General features: G+C 50.0%; 1 protein-coding gene across 1 annotated transcript; it reads right to left on the bottom strand.

The window, feature by feature from the left end:
* Positions 1-6,086: 6,086 nt before the first annotated feature.
* LOC119396549 (mucolipin-3) lies at positions 6,087-8,274 on the bottom strand. Its single transcript, XM_037663806.2, has one exon. The coding sequence runs from the start codon at positions 7,960-7,962 to the stop codon at positions 6,103-6,105; it is 1,860 nt and encodes a 619-aa protein (XP_037519734.1). The 5' UTR covers positions 7,963-8,274; the 3' UTR covers positions 6,087-6,102.
* Between the last annotated feature and the right edge of the window lie 2,240 nt (positions 8,275-10,514).

Below are 10,514 nucleotides of genomic sequence, written 5' to 3'. Positions count from 1 at the left end.
AGTTTGCAGACGTCTCAGGTCAGACGCCTGAGACCTCTCTAGCTGCTTGTGGGGTGGCGTTTTCCTGAAGTGGCTGAAGATCTCGTGGTACGTGACCATGATGTCCATGCAGTCGTGTAAGGCTTCGGGGTCTGTTATCATCGTCGCAGAAGAATGTCCTCCAACCATGGGTGCCTCGCCATCGACGATGTCTCGCCCAGCGGTGGCCCTTTCGTCCGCGTCGCGGCGGGTTAGCAGTCTCGCGACGCGGTGGGCGCGCTTGTTGTGGTTCGACGGGAGGTCGGGTCTTCATTGCCAAGCTCTCCCACATGCGCGGGGAACCACTTGAGGGATTTGGTGGTGATCGCGCCGGACCTAAAGTCCGCGACTCTGGCGTTCAGCATGTGCGCCGCCTCGACGGAGACCCGTCCCTTGGTAAAGTTTCGGACCGCCGTCTTGGCGTCGCTCACGACAAGTATGTCCTCGTTGCCACTATGGAGTATTGCTAGGGCTATGGCCATTTCTTCTGCCGTCTCGGACGATGGCAGCCTCGCCGGTCCCGTGGCGGTGGTCGACACGAGCGCATAATGAGGAGATGATGTATTTCCCGTGATCTCGTGTGTGTGTGTGTGTGTGTGTGTGTGTGTGTGTGTGTGTGTGTGTGTGTGTGTGTGTGTGTGTGTGCGTGCGTGCGTGCGTGCGTGTGTCTGTGTGTGTGTGCGTGTGTGTGTGTGCGTGTGTGTGTGTGTGTGTGTGTGTGTGTGTGTGTGTGTGTGTGTTTACTGATTGGGCTTGTACATGGACGAAGGAAAAGGGCTAGGAGGGAGCGTCACATGGCGTTACAGGTCAATTTTCTCGCTTGATGAGGCATATAAGACTTTCGCCTTAATACGAATAATTTTTAATGAAGTACACCGATTCAATGTACTAGATACACATATTTATGGCGTAACGCAGACGTCCATACTGATGAGGCATATAAAGCTTTCACCTTAATACGAATAATATTATATGAAGTACACCGATTCAATTCAGTAGATACACATTTTTATGACGTAACGCAGACGTCCATACTGCGGCGTCAACTCGCCATGTCTCAAAAGCGGCATAATCCAAGGATTAACGCGGCCGCTGGTGTGGCGCACAGAAATCACAATGTGGCACAAGGCCGATCAGCGCTGTCGTGGTGTGCTTCTTCCTCGACGTCGTGATTGTGCTCTGGATTTTCACTGTGTTCGCCGACAAAACAAGCCTAAGCATTCAATGCTATATTGGTCGAGCAGCGTGCAAGCGCAATGCACTTTCAGGGGCGAGAGGCGGGGGGGGGGCGGAGAGAAAATTGTCCCTGACATAGCGGCGGAACATGTTTTTGCATGGCCTGACATTTTGTACAAACTATTCCTACCTGCCCCCCGCTCTTACCTTCGTCATTGTGTCCTGGCCTTTGCGGAAATAAATTTTCGTGACTGCGGCTCGTTAGCTGACGTGAGTTTTAAACCCCTGGCATAAGCAGTGAAGGTGGAGTTAGCAAATAAGCGCGCCATACATTTGCTGTTTGGTCAGTCGACGAAAATGAAAGGTTATACGCTAAAAGGTCGTTATTCGCCCCTCGTTAATTCGGAAAATCGGATAATTCGGGCGTGTTCTCTGGTCGCGGCAAGCTTATGCATTGCTTAATGGTTTCAAACTCTCGTTAATTCGGTCATATTTGCCCGCAACCCGGTTAATTCGGGCTATCCTCGGAGCGCACCAAGCAATCCGAGGTTCGACTCGGAGTTGGACTCACAGGAGGAAAAACGGCATTCGCGAACAACCCATAAGGCTGCGGTCCTTCATAAAGGCGTGGTTGCCGTCCACGATCTAGCGATAATCACGTTGTTGGCGACAAAGACTTCGACGGCTACGGCCCACTTGCTTTGTCTTCGATTTTGCTCGGCGCACGCGAACTGCGTGGGTGATATATCTATGATCGCGTCCATAGCGCCAGCGGCGACTGCGGGTCAAAGCTGCGACAAGCAGTAGTTTCGTTTTCGCCGCGTCGCTTCAGAACTGTGTAGTAGCCATTCATTATTGTGCATTAGCGAGCCAGGTTTATTCAGCAGCGGATGCTGTGCCGAGCAGTTTCGTTTCGACTGTGGGCGCAGGCCGCGCTCGCGCCTTCGGAACTGCGTGGTCGCTATGATCGTGCCTTAATTTAGGGACCGCACTTTCGTCCACAGCGGATGCGGCACTCAGTAGCCTCGTTTTGACTTCGGGAAATGCTCGCGCAATGTCATGCAACTCGAACATAGTGGAAGCTGTTGAAGGTGAAGAGATTCAGCCGCAGTGCGCATGCTGGTATAAAATTCGGTTGCGACATTACGATGAACGAACGATCATTTGTCGACCATTTTTCCGGCGCAGAAGTTATCTTCACGTGCGCGTGGTGGCGGTACGTAATAAGGGAGGGGGGCAGATCACGTTTAGTGTTAAGACACGGCTGTCTTGAGCCGCGGTCACATTGTGAATGGAGTTGCGAATGAAGAAATTTGCGAGATTTGCATTGCTCTTATGCCAGATATGTACCATGAATTTAAGTGGTCATCAAGAAAATGCGAATGCATTGATGTAATAGACACTTGTTTATTGTTTTCTTGATACTTTCACTATTTCGGCATTCGGTTAATTCGAATAAATTTCCCGCGGTCCCGACATCCCATATGACATCTCCTGAGCAATGTATGGGTAGGGGGGCCTTTGTCAGAGTTGCATCTGCCTTTAGCCCCTTCATCCCAGATAATGTCTGTCTGAATAAAGTTCAAATTAAAAAATAATAATAATAATAGATATACTAAGCACATTTCCCTTGAACCAGTGTTAACATCCGCGGTTTGTCCCTGAGACTATCGATTACAAACTTACAAATCTGCACGTTCGGATATAACGAGAATATATGAGAGATGATCATCTTAGATGCGAATGCATACAAAACTTTTGTCCAGTGTGACAGAGAGATGTGAATGAGACCCGGCGAGGTTGAGTAGGTGTGAGTGGTAATGATCGAAGATGGGAGATATTAGACGTGTAAACGCGAGTATCTGTGAACGGGAGTGTACTTCAATAAGGACATCAGGGGCCGCATGTGAGTGTGAGTAGAAGGGAAAGCTTGGCATGTTCATTCATGAGTAGACTCATTTCAAAGGCGTGAGTGTGAGTATGAGTGAGTGACGAGGGATGTGAGAAGGCATGAGTATGAAGGCAACATACGAGTGTAATAGGTGTGAGTATGAATGTGAGTGAGGTACCCATGGGAGTGAGTAGACATGAGTGAACGTGAGTACAAATGGCTGTGAGTAGGTGTGAATAGGTGTGATTCAGTACTTACCAGTGTGATGGGCCGGTGAGTACCGATGGGTATATGCATGTATGAGTATAAACGTGAGCGAGTGCCCATAAGTGTGAGTACCCTTGAGTGTGAACGTGAGTACTTATGAGCGTAAGTGGGCGTGAGTATGAACGTGAGTGAGTGCCTGTAAATGTGAATATTGCCACGTCCACTTCTTGTCTTGTTTTGATGTATTCGGGTTTGACCGGCAGGGACGGTTATCAACGCTCGACGCTGTCCGCGAAGTAGTGTTCTAGAAGCGTCGCGATTGTTGTAGATCGGTTTGTTAAGATTGCGCGCCGCACGCGAATGTTCCAGCTTTGTCTAGAGATAACGCCGCCACCAGCGATATTGCTGGAAAGTTCGATAGCGCCTGTATAAAAGCCGACGCGCTTGATCGCTTGTCAGTTGATCGACGGACGACGCCCTGTTCGCCGCTATCATTGTACAGCGTGTATTGCTGTAGTTATAGTTCTCATTTTCCCGGCCACAAGTTCGGCCAAATAAACAGTTTCATTCTGCAAACGCCGACTGCTGTCTTCGTCGACGTCACGACCACGTGACAATATGAACTTGAGTGAGTGTCTATGACTGTGAGTAAGCGTGAGTATGAACGTGAGTGAGTGCCTGTGAGTGTGAGTAGGCGTGAGTGAGTGCCTGTAAGTGTGAATATGAACTTGAGTGAGTGTCTATGACTGTGAGTAAGCGTGAGTATGAACGTGGGTGAGTGCCTATGAGTGTGAGTAGGCGTGAGTATGAACGTGAGTGAGTGCCCGTAAGTGTGAATATGAACTTGAGTGAGTGTCTATGACTGTGAGTAAGCGTGAGTATGAACGTGAGTGAGCGCCTATGAGTGTGAGTAGGCGTGAGTATGAACGTGAGTGAGTGCCTGTAAGCGTGAGTATGAACGTGAGTGAGTGCCTATGAGTGTGAGTAGGCGTGAGTATGAACGTGAGTGAGTGCCTGTAAGTGTGAGTATGAACGTGAGTGAATGCCTATGAGTGTGAGTAGGCGTGAGATGAACGTGAATGAGTGCCTGTAAATGTGAATACCAACTTGAGTGAGTGTCTATGACTGTGAGTAAGCGTGAGTATGAACGTGAGTGAGTGCCTATGAGTGTGAGTAGGCGTGAGTATGAATGTGAGTGAGTGCCTGTAATGTGAGTATGAATGTGAGTGAGCGCCTATGAGTGTGAGTAGGCGTGAGTATGAACGTGAATGTGTGCCTATGAGTGTGAGTAGGCGTGAGTATGAACGTGAATGAGTGTCTATGAGTGTGAGTAGGTGTGAGTATGAACGTGAGTGAATGCTTATGAGTCTGAGTAGGTGTGAGTATCAACGTGAATGAGTGCCTATGAGTGTGAGTAGGCGTGAGTATGAACGTGAGTGAGTGCCTATGAGTGCGAGTGGGCGTGAGTATGAACGTGAGTGAGACCCTATGAGTGTGAGTAGGCGTGAGTATGAACGCGAGTGAGAGCCTATGAGTGTGAGTAGGCGTGAGTATGAACGTGAGTGAATGTTATGAGTGTGAGTGAGCGTGAGTATGAACGCGAGTGAGTGCCTATATGTGTGAGTAGGCGTGAGTATGAACGTGAATGAGTGTCTATGAGTGTGAGTAGGTGTGAGTATGAACGTGAGTGAATGCTTATGAGTCTGAGTAGGTGTGAGTATCAACGTGAATGAGTGCCTATGAGTGTGAGTAGGCGTGAGTATGAACGTGAGTGAGTGCCTATGAGTGCGAGTGGGCGTGAGTATGAACGTGAGTGAGACCCTATGAGTGTGAGTAGGCGTGAGTATGAACGCGAGTGAGAGCCTATGAGTGTGAGTAGGCGTGAGTATGAACGTGAGTGAATGTTATGAGTGTGAGTGAGCGTGAGTATGAACGCGAGTGAGTGCCTATATGTGTGAGTAGGCGTGAGTATGAACGTGAGTGAGTGCCTATGAGTGTGAGTGGGCGTGAGTATGAACGCGAGTGAGTGCCTATATGTGTGAGTAGGCGCGAGTATGAACGCGAGTGAGTGACTATATGTGTGAGTAGGCGTGAGTATGAACGTGAGTGAGTGCCTACGAGTGTGAGTAGGTGTGAGTATGAACGTGAGTGAGTGCGAAGGCTGAAAAAATTGGGGTGAGTGAGTGTGAGTGAGTATTCTCTTACAGTGCCGACCTATGCAGACACACAGCACCATATACCTGATTCTCATCTTTGGCACTGAGACAGGGTTGTCTGAGCTCATGAAATGGCGTCATACTGCCATTTCATGCTTACATCTACTCTCGATTACGGGGGAGCCATCCTTTTTTTTTTTCCCTTTAATTCTCACTGGCAGAAATAGCTGCCGACCTGATCAGCCAAGTCCCGGTACGTGTAGCGAATAAAAAAAAATTAAAAAATACCCCTACATTATACAGGACTAGGTTTTGCGGCTACTATCCCATACATACAGCAATCTCGTTGGTATTGCACATACAAGAAACACATGTTCATTTAAGTTGTGAAAGGCACTTCGTTATTTCAGTGTGCATATCGCTAGTTAACTATCTTGACGCACAACACACTTGATAATAATTGTTCACCAACGCGTTCATCCGAGAAGTCATTCGTAACATAAGCTGTAGATGACTCAGATAACAACCTCATATTCTGAAGAACGCGGGCTGCTGCAATGTGGGTTCTCCACAAGAATTTGCTGTTGCCATATGTTATCTGGCTCTATAAGTTATCACAGGAAACAATGTGCATACACACACAATGCTTTTCTGTCAAGATAGCTCCCGGGACAAAGGGCGCAGTTTTTCAAGCTCGTCATCCGAGCGGTACGCACTGCTAGTTGGCTCATCGCTGGACTCTGCAATAAATACCCACATGGTACTCGGTTCATCGTCTCCAGTCTGCGCATCGCGTATGGTTTCGTAAGCGTCAACAAAAATTGCCACGAACAAGCTGACCACAACGTAGATGAACAATATCACGAAGCTGTACATGTAGACCTGTGCAAAGTACCATATGACCAGGTCGTTTCCATCAAACAGCATGGCGAACGTAGCAAAAATGTCATCACCGTTTATGATCGCAAAGAGGCATTCGGCAGCTGTGGACACTGTCCGAAATTTGATGTGGTGCGGGCCAATCACAACCCATCCACATACAACGTAGCCGCAGAACAGAAGCATGGTGCATAGCAGGAAGCGGATGACGTTGGGGATTGACTTCGCCAGCGTAAGGATAAGGATGTTGTAGACCTTGAAGTAACCCACGTAGCGGAGTAATCCGCACCAGCACAAAAGGCACCCGCAGCCGAGCAGCAAGGAGCACGCAGTGTACATCAGGCTCGGGACTAGCCTCTCTTCTATTCGGATCTTAACGGCTGATCCAGCTACCAGCAGTACGTCGTCCACAATGATGACGATGAACCAGAAGTCGACGAAGTCTACCTTGTCCCTCCACGACAGTTCTCGCTGCAAGTACTCAGCGAAATACGTTGACGTCTTTCGCATGAGTTTGCGGGCTCTGTAGAGCGATCGCACGCACAAGAGCGTTGAGAAGGCGCACGTCAGTATGATAAGCACGTTTAGACACTGGCGCAAAGTGTAAGCCGCAGGTGGTACCACGTTGGCGACACTTCTGCGGCAGTGCGCGCAGCTGGGGTTCAGGTGCATCCCGATGGCAATGACGCCGTCGTGCTTCGAGTTATCGTAAACAACGGACAAATGATATTTGTAGCACTCTGAGAACATCGTCTCGTCTGTTCTCGTCAAATACAACGCCTTGAGAGAGAACGAAATTCTGGCCTTGATGAGTTCGTCGAAGGAGACTTGACGGCCCAGTAACTTCACCAAGTGGAAGTCCTGCCAGTCGCGGTCGTCAGACGTGAGCCAAGGGCCGGTGATGTTTGTGCAGTTGGTAACGGTTTCGCTGTCAAAGCTGAGCGTCGAGTTAAACGGCCATACGCGGCCATCCTTGTACGTCGTTTCGCAGAATACGGCCGGTTGGAAAGAGCCGTCGGGCGAGGCGTACTCGAAAGTTCCCACCGGATCGGTAGTTATGGTGCTGTAGCGGAGCACGACGTTTCGGACGTGATCGTAGAACTTGTCTTTCGTTTCGACCACGTACGGTCCCGCAGGAGGCGGATAGATCAGTACATCACGCGACGTGTCCCATCCCTTGAGCAAAATGTGCTCCAGGGCCATGTAGGTGTTCCGATGCTGGCGCTGAAAGGTGGCGCTCTCCATGCCAAACGAGATCACCTGCACGGTAACCACTACCAGCTTGAATATCTGCAGCGCAAGTTTCCAAGGGAAGCGACCACTGTGGCGCCACTTCTCCAGAGGGTTCATGAAGAATCGTCGCAGTTTGAGCCGCATGTAACGCTCCATCGCATGTGGCTGGCGCACCAATTCTTCGTGAACATCATGGTAAACATCATCGGGCGCACAAGTTTCCGAGGGATCGACGTGACGCACTACGCTGTCGCGCCTTCCACTCACGTTAATCGACGAGCCGACGCTGTAGCGTTCCAGGTAGCGGCTCAGCTTCTCGTCGAATCCATCGGTACTGCCGGCCGAAGTTTGCTCCTCGATCGACGATTCGTGCGAGTCGTTATCCATGGATGCCGCATTCATCGCCGCCTGTGACGGCCTGCTCGGTGCTTCGAACTAACACAGTGCTCCGCACATTATCGCTTTGCAGACCGCTGGCCCTCTTCAAACAACGAAGCACGTGAGCGATTGAGTGGGCGGCGCCCTGCGCGTGACAACGACGGCAGATAGCTCGAGCAGTTGTCGCAGTTCCGTAACTTTTCACCCGCCTCGTGTAGTACATTCGCACATCGCGCACACATTTCCGATCCCATTTGAGGTTCTTCCTGACAGCAGCAGCTGAACGCGACGCGCTTGTTGCGATTTCTCTTTCCGCCTTGCTGTAAACCCGCTCCGTCGTTCGCGTGGTTCGCGCGTCACATCCACATCGTGCGTCACATCCAGCAGGGCAGCAAGGCCGGCAGGGCTAGCGCGTACCACGTGACGCAAAACACGTGTGTGACGCAGCGCGCCCCGAGGACAAAGGGCGGGAGATTCCCTTCGCAGCAGGGGCGTATTCGCTCGCCGTTCCGCTACAGAATGCGCTACAGTGCTTTGGTTTCTGTATTTCAGGTTCATGAGGGTGGCATGTGAGAAGAAAAAACGCTGGATTCGAATATTTATTGGATGTTGCATGCGTAATCGTGACGCCTCTCAGCGCGACTTTCTTTTTCTTTGTTTTTTGTTGACGTAAGTACAATGACAGTGATGATCAGTTCATTCTCTCCGTATTTATAAGGATACGTTTTTTTTTAGGTTGACACACACGCAGCTAATCAAAGTTTCGTACCAGGGGCTCGCAAGGGCGGCGCCAGTGGGGGGTTTGGGGGGGCTTCAGCCCCCCCAAAATTTCCGCCTGCCCCCCCTTTGCCCCCCCCCAAGAGCAAGCATAGTCAAAATACAATGCATATGTTCCCAGCCTCCCTGCCCCCCTGAAGGAACCCCCTTGACGTGAGTGCCCCCCCAGTAAAAAAATCCTGGCGCCGCCCCTGGGGGCTCGGCTAGTGGGGTTCGACACCCCCCCCCCCACTTCCCCCGAAAAATTTTAACTTTGCTTGTGCATATATACACGCTCACATACAAACGCATGCACGAACATACATAAAGTATGGTTGAACCCCCCCCCCCCCTCCCCCGAAATAAATTTCTGGCTACGCTCCTGCTTCGTACGAAGTGCGCATTGTTCTTCCATAAGAATTTTTTTCCGAAACGCGCGTCATATGCTGCTGCGAATGTGCCCAACTAGCACCTACGTGGCCAACTAGCACCTACTCGACCAGTATCGTTGGCAGAAATTTGTTTCGAAGGGGGGGGGGGAGGGGTCACGTGCCCGGTGTGTCACCTCCTGGCTACGCCACTGCACTCGACAACCACGCAGTGGCGTATTCCTGGGGAGGGAATGAACTACACCACTGTCGACCGCCAATCAACCATTCGGTATACGTATAGACTTGGAATTTTTGCACTACATTGCCTGCGTTCTCTCATTTCGTTCGACGTTGCGACCGGTAAGCCGCCTTTTTTCAAGAATTGTGGAACAGACAACAATTGCACCCCCCCCTTCCCTTGTCCGCATACGCACCAGCCCTAATTAGCCGCTCAGTTTTATTCTAGACATGTATAGCGTACTGTTGGGATGAACCTTGCGCAACCTTCCAAATTTTGATCGCAACAAAAGTGGATTTATTTTGTTTACCCCACTCACTGCACAATTCTTCCGGCTAGACTAACCCCCACCCCTCACTCGAGCAAAATTGAAACGTACGCCTCTGTTTCGGATAAAAAGATGGATATGTGTGTACATATTGCATACAAACTTGCACAAAGGGCGATGTGGAGCTGCCCTGAGACATAACAGCCTGGATACACACCTGGCGCGAAAAACACGTGCAGCTTATACTTCACAGACACTTTTATTTTTTCCAATGCAGTGATCGCCTCTTTAAGCCGGTTTCAAGAACCATTCCATTCAATTACGTCACATATTTCAATGCGTTCTTAAAATGGCGAAAACAAATTGTTCCGTAACAATGCATTCGCTCGACGCAAGATTTACTTAGCGAGCTGAGTCGTTGTTCCTGGTAAAAGAAACAAAGAAAACAAACAAAAAATTCTGAGTTTATTTTCATTCTCCGTCGTCGAAATGTGTATGTGCTTCCCATTCGTGGAAAACCCTTTTGAATATTTTCGCCGACACGGTAATAAATTATTCCGACGTATACAACGCGATGACTGTGTAGCTCCGCACTCCGGGTGACACCTATTCCCCGGGCTTTGCGAAGCTCCGGCTCGTTCGGCGCTCATCTATCTGTTTATTTAACACCGAGCCGGGCGTCATCAAAGCTGTGTACGCCCGCGGCGCAGCTGCGGCACGCACTTGCGCGGTATCTCATTTCTCGTTCGCTTGCGCCCTTTCCAAACTTCGAGAAAGCTTTCCTGTTGCGCTTCTCGGGTAACGCCGAGCATTTCGTTAGACCGGCAGAGTGTCTGCCAGGCGAACATGTAACGTAACGTAATTCGAAGGTCATGGGTTCGGATCCCACCGACGGAAGGGCCTCTTTTTCGTCCACCTTAATTCTTTTCTACTATATGTCATA

The sequence above is a fragment of the Rhipicephalus sanguineus genome, chromosome 6 (assembly GCF_013339695.2).
Source record: "Rhipicephalus sanguineus isolate Rsan-2018 chromosome 6, BIME_Rsan_1.4, whole genome shotgun sequence".
Lineage (NCBI taxonomy): Eukaryota > Metazoa > Arthropoda > Arachnida > Ixodida > Ixodidae > Rhipicephalus > Rhipicephalus sanguineus.
Note: the sequence above shows the minus strand (reverse complement) of the source record. Positions and strands in the feature narration are given on the sequence as shown.